General features: G+C 40.0%; 1 protein-coding gene across 2 annotated transcripts in view; it reads left to right on the top strand.

Moving 5' to 3' along the window:
* LOC132916364 (alkaline phosphatase-like) overlaps window positions 1–15,173 on the top strand; it is a 261,957-nt gene that overhangs the window by 236,403 nt on the left and 10,381 nt on the right. For both annotated transcript variants that reach the window (XM_060976283.1, XM_060976292.1), the window contains exon 8: window positions 9,822–9,943. In XM_060976283.1, coding sequence (XP_060832266.1) covers window positions 9,822–9,943 — 122 coding nt within the window. The remainder of the gene's footprint in view (window positions 1–9,821; window positions 9,944–15,173) is intronic.

The following is a 15,173-nucleotide window of genomic DNA, read 5'->3' as shown; positions in this document are numbered from 1 at the left end:
ACTATCAATATCGATGCAAAAGGGAGTAACTGAAAACGACTTGAGTCTTGATAAGCGAATGACTTATTATATTACACAATTGTACCATTGCATCACGGCCAACCACAACAATTTGAATTAAATCAAAACGTTTAGTAGATCGAAATATCTTTATTTCACTTTCAATATTCATATCCTAAAGTAATAGAGAGTTCATTTTCCACTGTCTGAATTGAAGCAAATATTCTCTAGAATTCATCCATTTTGATTCTTGAAAGTACGTACGTATTTTTAATAATAATTCCATTCCACAAATTTTCAACATATCTTGGTCCTTTGACACGGCTGAATACCGCGTCGCTGAAGAATTTCTCATTTATTTTCAGTGTTAATTGAATGACAAGGATTCATTCAATTTCTGAAGAGCGTCAGGAAATTAAACGCGATTGCCATTTATTTCCGAGTACTTTAACAGATGCGAGGAACGTTTCCGACATAAAGGAAAGTTTTGTCCATTACAATGAAATTATGACGAGCTGTGAAGTTATAAATCAGCGGTTTCACATACCCACGCGACCATGTAATTCGATTATGACATTTAACGCGAAACTGTATTACAGCGAACGTATTATCTTGATGAACCACGTGCTCATTATTTGGTCATTCGGTTACTGAAACACACCATCATTTGAACACAGTCACCCCCGTGTAAATTCCTATTAATCGAACGTTTATTAATTGAAATTTTGCTTACCAGGTAAGTAACCGTGAATATATCGTATTACGAGTATGGTTGCGCTTAATTGTGTAAATCGTTATATGTATACGGAGTTCCTTTGATTTCCTTTGATGCAACACGCGTAAAGCGATTTGTGATTTATTCGTAAATGTTCTCAGGCAGCTCGCTTTTAAAACTCGCGGATAAAATTAACTTGTAATTATCAAGATTCATATTATCGAAAGCATTGTACTTAAATAAGCTTTAATACTTCTCGAAAATCCGAATGACTCGTAAAGGATCTTCTAGGTCTAAGAAATTAATTCTACATTCTGAAGGCAGAGTTTAAAATTCGAAATATTTCATCGATAATGAGAGAAATGAATTTGAAATATGAAAGGATATTTTTGCCAAATATTAAATTACACGTTCCAACAACGCGATATTTGGTGCAGAAACCGAAAACGCAGTGCCTAGGAACATTAGAGCATAGGTGAATGAGTTAGAACTGCACTTTCCGAACGCGAATACACATTACGGAAATGCGAAAAGTTACAAGCGTAATTCGAGCAAGAAAATAAACGCGAGTTTGTCCAAATATGCGAAAGTACGTAGAAGAGAAACTATCGACGATTATAAACTTGGACGATACGATACAACCGTTCGTGTCTATTCTACGTCATGCTGACGGAGACTGAGACTCGAATGTTTGCCACTTATTCCCGAAACATTCGTCATTTACTCCGCGTTCCAAAAGTCTGCACACGTTTTCACATGCTGGCCACAACGCGGTTGCTATACTGCGGTCTCCCCTAACGGAAGTTCGCCAATATTTTCGAACGGAGACTGGATCTAGGTCGTTGAAGACCGGCCACGAATGGATTGTAAACAATTCTAAGCGGCAGCCACCGAAAGGAATTTAGCACCAGCTGTGCAAACGGAAATGGGAACTAATAATCAAAGAAAAAGCTTCAACATTCTTTGTATTATCTGATGATAATGTCTTCGATGTCTTCGGTTTGAAGTTTCAGAAGCTTAATATAATGGCATAATTACGTATGTCATTTTAGCATGCACTTAATAGATTAGAATATATCTATTCGCCTAACTAAAAAATATTTCTACTCATATTTACCTATATTTATAATAGTCCGTAGCAAGTGCTTCCTAGTAATTTGAAAAGCTACAGTAATGGAATATTTCTTAGATATATCGAGCTCTTATCTTCTTCGCAAGTATCTAACAAGTCTCTCCATCTGGAATTAAACCGCTCGAACAAAGTTCCAGCTCGCAGCCAGCTAGTTTCCTTCTGAGACATCTGCTTGTTTCCTTCGTTGTTTTGCTATCAAAATCCGACGTGGCCAGCCCTTGGCGTTCATACGGAGAATAATGAGAGAAAAATGAGAGCGAGTATTCAGGGATCCCTAGAAACTTCTTCTTATCTCGGTGCGGGGTAATGATCAGGATTTTTATCTGTTGCCTGTGCGGTCCACGTTCCTTTTGAAAACGTGTAATCCGCAACACGGGATTCGCGCAATGCCATCGTGTTTCACCATGATTCGGAAACTTGGTAAATGGCTGCCGTTCGCACGGTTGTTATCCGTCGCGGTAATAAACATGCCAGTACCGCGACATGGCAGCTTTATGACAGCGGGAAACATCGGTCTTCCTTTGTGTCCGCCCGTAGGTGACAATATCGAGCGACACCGCCCGTTCTACGATAGCCCGATTAAACTTTCAAGCGAGCGCCACGCTGTCATTGATTCCTGTCTACGGTCGACGAGCCGTCTCACGGGAACGAATGGCAGGGATTCGGTTGTTTGACATCCGGCTGCGTTTGGCCCAACTTCCAGCCGTTTCGTCCGAATCGAATCCTGGAGCTCGGACTTCTCGGATAACTCGGCCTCGGCGTCGTCGTTTCGGCGAGCTTTGATTCCGCGCTTGGAATCAGAACGAATGGACGAGTGTCCTCTGTCGTTGACGCAGTGGTTCCAAAAGGCCACGATTCAACCCGTTGCCACGTGTTTGCCCTGGAAATTGATTTGCTGTCGCGTGTGTAAATGGTGGAAATGCCGGGATTTACTATCAGACCTGTCTGATAATGGCCAAGTTAATTCGACGATTGGTTCTCTGAGCGTTTAACGCTTTGGTAGAACCACGTTCATCAGCTTGAAATATAGGGCGTGTTAAAATATAATATGAGAAATATTCTTTCAAACGCAAAACAATGATATCCCAGAAATAAAGATAGACCAAAGAAAGTGTGTAACATATTTAAAGGGACCAGCTCTTGTTCGCAAAAGAGGGATAAAGGCATGGAAGGAATCCCCAACGATTCAATTACTCGATCGCTTACAGCTCGTCAACTGGCACGAAAATAGGGAAGAAAAGTGGAACACAGCAGATGATATCGAGTAATCCGTGTCTCGGCATAAAAGCAGGCACCCTTCTCTCTCGTTCAGCCTCGTTCTCTAATTTAACTTCTAAGGAGGCGGCGAAGGGGGTGGCGACCCCGGGAATAGATATCCACTTTCGTGAGCCTCTGGCATCGCATAACTTTCGTGGTGCGGCGCGGCGCGGCGATGCGCTTTCGTGATCTTATATAGTCGCTGGATAATGGGCCCAAGCCGAACGAGCATGCAACCAGGACTAGGGCGAACGTCTTTGAGCGGCCCGTGATAGAACACCGACTGATTTATATCGATCTAAGAGCGAAGGATGGTTACTGCTAGCCAGAGTGCTTAGTTCGCGGTATTCTAGAAACTTCTCTTCGCTACTGAACTTCCGTGGTACATTCTGTCGGATCATGAGATGCGGTCACAACCAGGAGCTCATCACAGTACGCACTGTAACTGATGTTTATTGTAACGATCGATCAATTAACCACAACAGATCGCCCTCCCCATCGATGAATCTCTTAAACGTAGAGAGAAACGTCACGTAAAATGATGTTTACAGAGATGGCTTTACAGTGGTCGTTGCACAAAAGTATACAAAAAACAAAGCCCAAAGTCCGCGACATTACATTACGTGTACGGACAGTCGCGCCAATGCACGATAGGCGTCATGACAAATGGAGATCGAGACGATAGCGTGATAACGTTTCGTGGGCAGACACCCACTGTTTTACATTGGTTGCAGCATAGAAGCGAGATACAGCGAGAGATATATATCTCTCACGCGACGCATCGTGGACGGAAGGTCTAAGGATTCAAGCAGGTGACGAGCGATTAAGAACAGAGGGAATGTTTATGCAAACCGCGGAACTTATCCTTATTACTCGCTCGAGGAATCTCGAGATCTACGATTACCGTATTGTGGGACCAACACCGAATTACCTCTATGACGTTTAACGTCCCTATAAACCTACAACTACGTTTAAATCCACAACCACCGAGTCACGGATCTCATCTCGTATTATTACTTCGCTAAGCGATCTCCAAAATCCACAACTACGTGATCGTGGAGCACGCCCTAAATTACTACTGAGGCGTGAACCCATGAATTTCGCCATCGCAGCTCTGTGGAACCCAATGCAAATCGTATCGTAGAACCTGAAGTCCTAAAGCTTCGGTCTCCAAACTCGGAATATAAAAAACAGGATGAACAGGTTCGAGATCTGTACTTTCTAGACTCGGATCCTGTATTTGCAGTTCAAGATGGGATATTATTCCGGTGTTCGCAATCTATGGATACGGAGTATAGTGCAGCGTATAAGGTAGATCTCATGAGTTTGTAACCGTGTTTCGAGTTTTCATGATTTCAAACTCAGTCGCGAATGATTGATACTACTGGCAGGTATTTTATTTTCGTTGACTGATAATCGTTATCCCCATCAACTTTTGAGATTGATTTCATGGAACGAATCTCCGATAATCGCGTATGTAAAATGAACAACTGTGTTGAATACTTGTATTTTACCTTCGTAAGATTACCTCATAATTTATGGAGAAAATAACTACTCCAGATTTCGCAGAAATATATTCGATAATCTTACTTTCGATAACTTATTTTAATGTATCTTAATCTTGTTAAAGTGCGTTATTTAATGAGACGATTGATCAAATCGACATACCGCATCATGGATATCATCACGAATACTAACAGTCGAGGTTCGTTAACCTTTGAACGCTTTTATGACCGATGATCAAAGCTGGAGTAAGAGCAATTTTAAATGTAGGTTAATGAAATCAGTGACCGCGACGTCTTGTTATTCGCTATTAATCTAATTAATTGTGAACTTGTACGCGATGCGGTATTAAACTGTGTTTCTAACGTATTTGCTTTGACACACGGATTCTTTGCACAGGCTTCCGGCTCGATGTCCTCGGTATTCACGGGAAAGTCCGCGAAAGAGAATTTCTAAAGAGTGCAATTTATTTGAAGCTGTCATTTGCGAAGACGAGAGAAAGTCGTAAAAACCACGTACTCGTTCCTACTTCAGCTTGAAAGCAGCTTTATGACTCTTTGCTTTTCTGTTCTTTTCGATGCCTTTGAATTGACGAGTGTCGCTGTAAATTCACGATCCATCGATTCGTAGGCATCTTCTTCTCCACTTGCTGTTTACCTCGGGGATCTTCTAATCGTCCGATCTCGTTTCTTGAAAGAAAGAAGTTTGCCGACGCCTTGACCCGAATTCTCTAGAATACACGTATCGAAGATTGAAATTAGAGCACGTGTTCGATAAAAATCTCGTGCTTTGGAAATAAAAGTTACTTCTAGAAATATCTTGACAGAAAAGAATAAAGATTAAGATGTAAATAGGATTCCAAGTATAATACGCCGTGATTGAATTTACTTTTCGAGCGTTTTATCGATTTCCCATATCGCGACGATTGCCTGGCCCGTTCATATGATAAATAATTGCAGGCTCGTCTAGCGACGATTCTTCGAATTCTCATTTCCGATTCTTTTGTAAAGTCGCGTAATTCTTTCGAAATGGTAGACGTGAAACGAGTTCTTTTGTTGGGGCAGCAGCAGCTGCGCTTCTATTATCGATCTGTCGTATCGTTATGCGTGTATATGTGCACCACGTGTGTGACTGTAGCTTTCCAGATTGCTCTCCCACTCTTTCTCTTTCCCACTGTTTCATTCCGTGATGTGTACGATGTTTCAACGTGGTAATTAACATTTATAATAAATGACAGAATGCTGCCGCATAATCGGCTCAACTACATTACATAAAGCATTACGGTGGTGTCGACTACGGGCTGGCACAAACCACGCTATTCAGCGTTGTTCTACCGTGTAACGAAAATAATACCGGACGTTTCTTTAATGCGGAAAAAGCATGCTTGCCAAGGCTATACGATCTATCGACAACTTCTAAAGCTCTTTACCTATTAATTTCTCACCGCTGATACCGCGCACTCTTATGTGATTTGACAGCTATCGAACGGTAGAACTCTCTGTAAGGATAAAACGTTTTAAATTGATGCGTTCGAAAAAGGGATGAAATTTTAGAATGAAAGTGTCTTTAAACGTTCCAACTACTTTCTAAATTATTCGCCAATTTTTTCTCCGAGTTTAATACTCGAGTTGGAAATATTGGGAATATAGAAATTTTAGAAGTATCCCGTTAAACTTTAAATCGCTAACGTTAAGAGTTAAACAGTTTCTAAGTGCATGAAGTAAAAATTAATCGTATCGTTCTCCAGAAGCGATGAGTTTAAGCGGAGTATATTAAAGTCGAAAGATACTTCGGTTTCTACTAAACTTTCCGATAACGCTAACTCTAATGCTAATGCTAAATTTCGCAATTTATACGGGATTTTTTATCGATATATAAAATTATCTAATATCGAACGAAATTATCGATCATCTTCGCGAAACGCAAGCACCGCGTTTAACCGAAAGTAGATACATCGAGAATTCATTATGGCGAAATGGCAATCATTTCAATTAATTCTATATAAGGAGAATAAAGCTGCACTGTTCATTCTTGACGGCATTCACGATGAAATTGTATTTTCATTCATGAAAGAATACCTAAATCGGAAGAGGCGAGTTCAATCATCCAGGGTAGGCTCTTCAATTTACAAGACGTCGACGGTGTGGAAGATACTTCCGTGTACCCTCGAGTTGACGTGGCATCGAGAACGGCGTAGAGGCTCTTAACTCTGAAAACGATTCTACCGTTTAATTTGCTCGACTGCGATTCGAGCTGCAGATTATGAGCTGCGAACGTTTCTACCCTATTTAGACGTGCCTTCAAAACGAGAAACACGAAAGCTATTCTTTTCGGTAATTCGATTTTCTTTATAAACAAAATGTTTCGTTTATGATTTTAACGACACATTGTAAACGTATTTATTAAACGAAATATTATTTAATTATTCATTAATTAAAAATAATTATTATTTAATAAAAAGCAGCAACATTTCGTTGTAGTTTGTTTCCTAAATAATTTGTATCGTTTAAATATTTATACAGTTTTAGCCTTCGTATCGTTTCATAGCATAAAGCGCCATTAAAAGGTTCGATAAATTAAAAAATAATTTGTTAAAAATTGTATTATATCGCTAGACGTGATTGACTTTCAATATTTCATTACTATAAAACGCGTCGTTGTTTATCAAAATATTTAAATGTAAATAGAGGGCGAGAAAGTTTGATGGTTGTCATCGTTTCATCGGTGTCACGTATACTTTATAATTGCGATGTATTTTTCTATGTACGAGAGATATAGATGTGATACAGATATGTACATATAACGACGCGGCATTAACACATCAATACCTTTTGTAGTAGGTTGCATTTACAACGACGGAGCGCGAAGTAATGCTTTTTCAATACTCAACGAACGAGCCATTACACGCGGTAGAGAGAAAGGAACATGAAGTTCAAAGAGAAACACCTGAAGCGTTTTAAACTCAATTTTATTTCGACTGAATGGCACGAGTAAACGGACTAATTGCGCATAATTAAATAACAAGCAGCTAAAACTAACCACGGCCCATTTAGCCGGGAAGGATAAAGAAGAAGTCTCGAACAGACTGTTTCGAAGCTTTTTACGCTTTATCCCGTGACCGCATTCCTTTCGAACAATTAGCCTCGAACGGTATTATTTAAAGGATCGATTAATAAAGATTACCGTGAATGAAACGAACGCGTGCGTGATGTTTGTTATCTACCATAATTCTGCTCTGCTTTTCCACCAATCATCCTTTCCATCGTATCGAATAAACAATTCTACGCTTAAAATTGGATTATGTTTCTTCCAGAGTCATGTAGAACGAAATCGGTATAAACGTATCGGATGTTTTATAATGACCGATTTAAATCTGACGGTACGCGTATGAAGAATTGAAAAGATCTATTTGAGACGAAAAAAAAGCGACGAATATCACTTGTAAAAGATCGAGCCACGAAAGAAAACTAAAGTAAATTCTGAAGAACTACGAGAGACAATACAATCCTTACTCCAAAATGTTAGAATAGCGACGCGTATGCCTCAGTAATATTTTCTTTGCATAAAAGATTCCTATTAAACACAAAGTGAAAAAAGCTGGCTCTCCGGGAAGATATCACGGTAATTTCGAGAGTACTCTGGAAACAAGTAACAAACAATTCCGAGAATCGGTGATAAAATTTGTATAAATACCCTTGGAATTTGTTCTCTTTACCGAGTACCATTAGCCGGCTAAACCTGTGTTTATAACGCCACATGTATAATGCTTTGTGCGCGGACAGTTGAACGCGGAGGTGGGCGTTGTTCGCGTGATCTTTAAAGGAAAGCGGTTAATGCGTTTAATGCGAGTGCTGCTATATTTACACGGCGAATAAACGGCGAAATTATACATTGTTAAACGACGGATAGCGTGAAACGGCAATGGTACCATCTATTATTTTTTCCAAGATTCCTGCTCAAGTAGCAGAAAGAGAGCGATGAAGAACACTTTTGAATAAAACATATTCACCAGCGGCTATGGACCTGAAGTCTATTCTTCCGGTTCTCCTGTTCGCTACGTCTTCTTCCTCTCTAACTCCTTGCCTTTCGTATTTTCTTCTTTTTGTCCCGTTTGTTCGAAGCTGAACCACTTATTCATGAAACGACGGTCTCGGTTCTTTCCAACAATTAATGTGTTTTGCGGTGGCCAGGCTAGTTTCGCGAAGATAGCAGTTTAAACAGCCTTTAATTCCTGACGTGATCGCGCCTGCGGAATTCCCGATGGAATTCTTTTCATCGTTCGCCGCGGTTCACGGCGGATGATTAAAGTGTTTGATGCGGAGATCGGCTGTTGTTCAAGAGGATTCGACGCCGGGAACGTTCGGAATGTTTTAACATAGCTTCGACTAAACTCCATGTAGCGTTCTATCGGTGTTCTTCGATCTCTTCCCTTCTCCGCCTCTGTGTTAGCTTTGTGCAGAACACCATATACCGTCTCCTTTTGTTCTACGATTTTGTAAAATCAAGAAACATCCTGTTCCTCCACTCATTTCTTGTCTATTGTCATATTACAGCTAACACGGTTATGAATAAATTTACAGCGAATATTAATAATTGCCAACTACATTAAATTAAGTTAACTAACAAACAGGCCCTGAAGAAAGAGCTCGAGCCCAAAGTATTTGCAGAATCTCACTTTGTGAATTTGCGACTGAAAATGTTTGGGATGTTTTATCGTGTACTTCTACTTGCTTTACAGAGTGCCGTGCTCACGATCCTGGATTAAAATTGTTATCGAGTTTGAAAGAGCTAAGAAGATCAGTAGAAATATTGATCAAAGTGAAACGAAATGAAATTCTGTACTTTAACAATGAAAAGTTATCGAAGTTGATACTCATTTACCTTGACGAGTAAGTTCGCATTTTCTATATGCCTGATGGATTTCGGCTAGGTTTGCTTTCAGCATTCATCATTCGTGAAACTAAATTGCAACTATCCATCACTCGGGCAAACAACGTCGTTAAAAGTGATCGAGTTCTCTGGCGCGAATAAAAAGCCAGGATATCTCATTGTTCTCGCTAATCCTTAACTAGGAACGTTGATTTTCCGTGAAATAACGACTTAATGATACCCAACCGGGTACTTCTTTTAATCGGTCGGTGCTCGATGTACAGCGCTCGGTTTCTATACGTAGCTTTGATTGATGAGCCGATCGCATGTCCTTTTTTGCTTCAGGTTCTGACAGCAAGGTGTCGGATCTTGATGGACAACCGTATACAACGTTATTGTACAGCAACGGACCTGGGTACACGCAGCCGAGGAATATTTTACGAGAAGCTGGCAAGGATTCCATTCAGGTAAAAACGGCCGGCTCATATTCTCGCAAAGATATCGCGTCTGTTTATTGGATCGGAAAATGATCGCGCTGAAATATCGAGGGCACGTTTAAAAATCCATCACGCTTTGTCGAGGGGTTCATTCGCGAAATATTCGATGGAACTCTTTCGAACTTCATATATTCCGTCCTCCGTCGTCCCCGTTCCCATTTTCATCCTCTCATTCACATTTCCGTTTTCGAGACTCAATGGTCACCGACGATCGGTTGGTTTTCCGACCTGATAACTTTTAATCTAACCACGAGTCGGTGATCTCTTTTACTTAAATATTCTTGAAATGTGTATAGTCGGTACGTATTGTAAATTCGAGTCTTTTGTTATCGAAGAGTGATTTAAAGCGAGAAAGTTCTCGCGAGTGCAAAGGAACTTAGGGAACTTACTTTTGTAGCAGATCTTAATTAAAGATAGAGTAAAAGGACGAAGTTTGAGACAGTCTGAAAAGAAGGTTTTTTGTTTATCACGTTGTAGTACGATATTCATAGGAAAGTACAGTACGATATAGTACTCTACGGTGAAATACGGTATTGAAAGCTTTATCACGCGTAACGTTCACGTTGTAAATCAACCAGTAGACGGCTTCAATCCCAGATAATAAATTCTATTTAAAAAAGCAATTCTATTTCGTTGGACGTATTCGTGAAAGCATCCCAGTTTCGCGATATTAAACGCATACCCGACGCTCTCCAGCATCGGCTGTTGGTTTAATTCTTCGGATATGTCACACGGACTAACTAGAATGATCGTTACAAAGCAGAGAAAATTGGAAATATTAAAATCGCGCGAACAGGCCACAGCATCGTTCCATTCTCTCGTAACGTTCGTTAACATTTGCACATCGGCCAGCTGAAAGTTTCATGTTCGAATTTACTACTTGTAACGGAGGCTGGGTATTTCGAGCGTCGGTTGATCGAACATGGAAAGAAATGTCACGTAGAGTCGGACAATTATACGTTAATTAGTGTGGAAACATTCCCTTCTTCAAACGTAAACGTTCTCGAGTTTCCCTTTGCCTGTTTCTGGTTGAGGCAAAAAAAAAAAAAAAAAAGAAATGCGATTCAGTCTTAATAAAATAAATGGTAACCCAGTTTCACAAAAATAAAGCGCGTTTTCATAAGACTTATGCAAAAGAGGAGGAAGAAAAATTGGAACGAGTGGCGAGTACATGGCAAGGAGAGGCGGAGAGAAAATGAATAGAACTATAAGAGTTTTACGTTCATTAAAGTGACCGTTCCCTCCGTAATATATTTGTTCTTTTTTTTTTTTTTTTTTTTTTTTTTAACCACTTTAAATATACGTGAATTTTATTAAAAATACACGTTAACGACGAATATGTTATTTTATTATTACTCTTTTTGTTTCCAGTTTGTTTGTCTTTCACGATTGCATAAGCAAAAGCTTCGCTGATATCGTTTGAGATATTTTATAATTAATTGGTCGAAATTAAATCGTTCATTTAGATATATCGCAGCTTATTATCAGAGAAATATCGTCTTTCCGCGTAGCAGTAATCATGAACGCGATAAGCAATAATCGTTGCCACTGCAACCGATCCGCAATCGGAATTTGTAGCACGCACTATGAACTTTCTTCCCGTGTCTCGGAATGGAAAATCAATCTTTACGAGTCTCGTCTTTGAGGTTTTCCATGACGAGCATGTACGTTGCGTATAAAAGTTGAAAATGATTGGAAAATTGACTCGCTAAATAACTCTTGCTAACTTGATTATTATACGTTATTATGATTATTATACATTATTATACATTATTATATATACATTAAAATGCGCGATGTTTTGGATGAATTACCGATCCGATGAAAATTTTAAAATATTCAGAAATACTGTGTTCGTTTGAGTTCAAAAATACGTATTTTACTATTATTTTACATATTTACTGTTTATTTATTTTACTTCGAAGCTGCATCGTATTTTGTTTTCTTCCTGCACTGATTCTATCAACATTTTATGCGATTATTTCCTCGTATTTACATTTTAAATTAAATAACGAAAGTTACATATTTTGTTCAAATATGTACGCAGCCATCCTGGCAGAGACAAATGGAAAATTTCACTCCTTTGTCGTTTAATCAAAAAATCCCGAGAGATGTAGGTCATCAATTCAGAAAATCTGTTCCTTCTTTTACATCTCTCTTCTCGTTCGAATCTCTTACGTCCCATTCACATTCACCTTCCACTAAAACTCCACCACGAACATTTCTATTTACGCCTCAATTCCTATACGCATAGATACAGCTAACAGTAAAAATCGTTGCAAAAGTAGCGTTACCGCGGGATCGATGAACGGAATCGCTGGTTAAGATCCAATCATCTGCCACTCGAGTATTTCCTTTACGATCTTTTCAACTGAGATAAGAAATCCAATTTTATTCCAGTCCGTTCATTTCGGCAAGACGAAACGTAATAATCAAACGAGTATTTTTTATTCTTTTAAAGGAGATAATACGTTTAACTGATCGGGTCCAATTGGCTAATTTGGTCGAGCGGCTGTTCCGTGTCACGATAACTCTGTTTACTTCGCGTGGAATATCATTTCCGTTCATCGACGAAGATCGACGGTTTTAGACGATGGAGTGCTTGGAGAATCGTTCGACTCGAATGGTCCGATGATGGATGGCAACTGCATGCTGTGCGATATTTAAGCTTGCCTCCCGGGCGGACAATAATTCTATGAGATATCGTACTCCGACGCGCCGCGTAGATTTCGGCCACTATTGCGGAACGATCGTAAGAGAGCTAGCTCTCCCAAGGGATCGCCATCCCGTTTACTTCGATTCGACGCTTTACGACGGCTTTTTAACCTTCTCTTCTCTGACCTATAGCGTCGCAGTGCACTGGTAGCTGGTGGCTCTGTATAATTCAACGAACAGTTTCCCGGATCATGGGGCAAGCTGACGTATTCATTTGTTATTTATTCCACTATCGTAAAACCCGGAAGATTTATTTTTCGAACGTACAGGAGCTTAATTTTTCGGCGAACGATTTGATTTTCTCACTCTCTTGTTACCAATTTAAACAACACTTCGGCAATCAGCGACTAGTATTTTACGCTTGTAACGATGTTGGAAAATACAATATTTGTCAAAAAGAACGAAAGATATACCGATGAAGTGGATTTTTAAATAACGCTACATGTACAGTTGGCAAATATATTTTGCCTAGTGTTGCGCATACGAGCTATCCTATTGGTGTACTTTTAATTAAATACTATATTTGACCGGTGCCTGAATTTATTGGCAAATTCAGTTCATGAAACTCTAAAGCCGATGAATTTACTTGTTTATACGGTTCTTCATTATAAACGATCGATTCTGAATAAATAATCCAACAAATTAGATAACTTATTAATCAATTAATCACTGATAATTAACCGATTCGATTCTAGAACTGGTACTACAAATATGAAAAATTGACTTTCGATCGATTTTATCTTTTCTGTTACTTTCCTGCCTCCTGTACTTATCTCGTTACGCTGTCTAAATAATGTTTACTGTAATACATCATAACTCAAAGATGATGCTGTCGATAAGTTGCACGTTTCCGTTTTGTAATCCCTGATTCATCGCTAGACGCGGTGGTCAGTAGAAGCCAATGACACGGATAATAAAGCAAAGCTGTTACACGAGAAATTTCGTGAGCAACGGGAGCAAAATAGGTCGAGATATTCGAGTTCCTTCGGTTCGATCCTTCCCGGAACGCCAGAAGCTTCGGGAAAATCTTAGGGAATTCTTAGACAAGAACGTTCTACGAGAGCAACGTCGTCCACACGGGTAACCTGTCATAAATTACGCAAGTGATCCGTGCAAAGAACTATAGGAAGAAATGGACTTAAAACGATTCCGGCGGTCTCGATGCATTCGTCTTGAACAGCTCTGTAGAATTCGAAATATTATTGGAATAAATGGAGAAAATGGAGAAGTTTCAAGCTGAGTCAAAGAAAAATTACCTATAATTCTATGATTAGTCTCTGATAAAAGCAATGAAATAACGAAGTAAAACAGTAGCTTATACGAGTGCCATGGAAACAACACGGTTAAGAAATTAATTTCCAAACTGGTTCTTTAATTTCTTAAAATATATAAAAACATCGTTACACAGCGTAGATACTTGTTCCAACTTTTTCCAAGACAAAGCTCCGTATCATCGTGTATAGATGATCTTTACGAGCGGGCAAGATCTCCCTTTATACGATCCATCTTTACCGCAAGATTCTCCGCAGCTTACACGAGAAAGAACACGGAACATTAATCCGTCCCACGCGTTCCCCTACGGTCAAATCACCCTTCTTACCCCTTACTCACATCCGCGCTGTATATCTACTCGACAGCAAAGTTCCAACTCCATAAAAGGCGAACTAAGTAGCGTTTCGTGATCGCCCGCGGATCCTTCGATGGACGATCGGAAGAAAACTGTGTCGACGTATCTTTACTTTTTACGAAAGTTTCGCGCGTGCCGATTTCAATTCCCGACGAGACGTAATGCTGCCGGGCCTTTCCAGCTCGATGAAAGTTTTATACGCCGTATGCTCGATAGAAGTACCAGCTAGCGGCGTTGCTCGTTTTCTACACAGGCGAAGATTTCCACCCGTCGCGCACCACGCTCTAGGATGCATCCTTTCATTCGATCGCCGGGGTTGGATGTGTTAAAGGGGTTCGTCGACCGTTTCCACCGTACTCGCGAAAGTACCCTCGTGAAGCACATTTTTTTTTCTTTTCCCTTTGCCTTCTTTTTACCTACATTTCTTTTGTTTCTCTTGGGGGTTGTAAACAAGGAGGGACCAGAGGGCGGGACGGATCGAAGAAGCATAGCCTGAAGCTTCGGAAACGTCGTAATGTCGGTTTCTATCGGTGTTGCGGAGAATATCAGTTGCTCGTGCATCATAATTACAAGCTTGAAATTGTAGGCTTGGTTGGTAACGAGGCCGCCGGCTGGAATTTCGTTCACGCCGGGAAATCGCGGTACCGGCTCGAAATTTATGGCGTGATTTATCGCCACTGTTCCGCGATTATCCTTTCGACGCGGATTACGAACGGGTTCACTTCAGCAGTAAGGAATCGACGTGCACGTCGTATGTGGTACCTCAATTGCATGCGAAATTTTCAGACTATGCGATTTTATACTGAAGCGCCTGGTATTCAAGTCAATAAGTAAGAAATATTACGGTGTATAAATAAA

This window comes from Bombus pascuorum, chromosome 1 (assembly GCF_905332965.1).
Source record: "Bombus pascuorum chromosome 1, iyBomPasc1.1, whole genome shotgun sequence".
Lineage (NCBI taxonomy): Eukaryota > Metazoa > Arthropoda > Insecta > Hymenoptera > Apidae > Bombus > Bombus pascuorum.
Note: the sequence above shows the minus strand (reverse complement) of the source record. Positions and strands in the feature narration are given on the sequence as shown.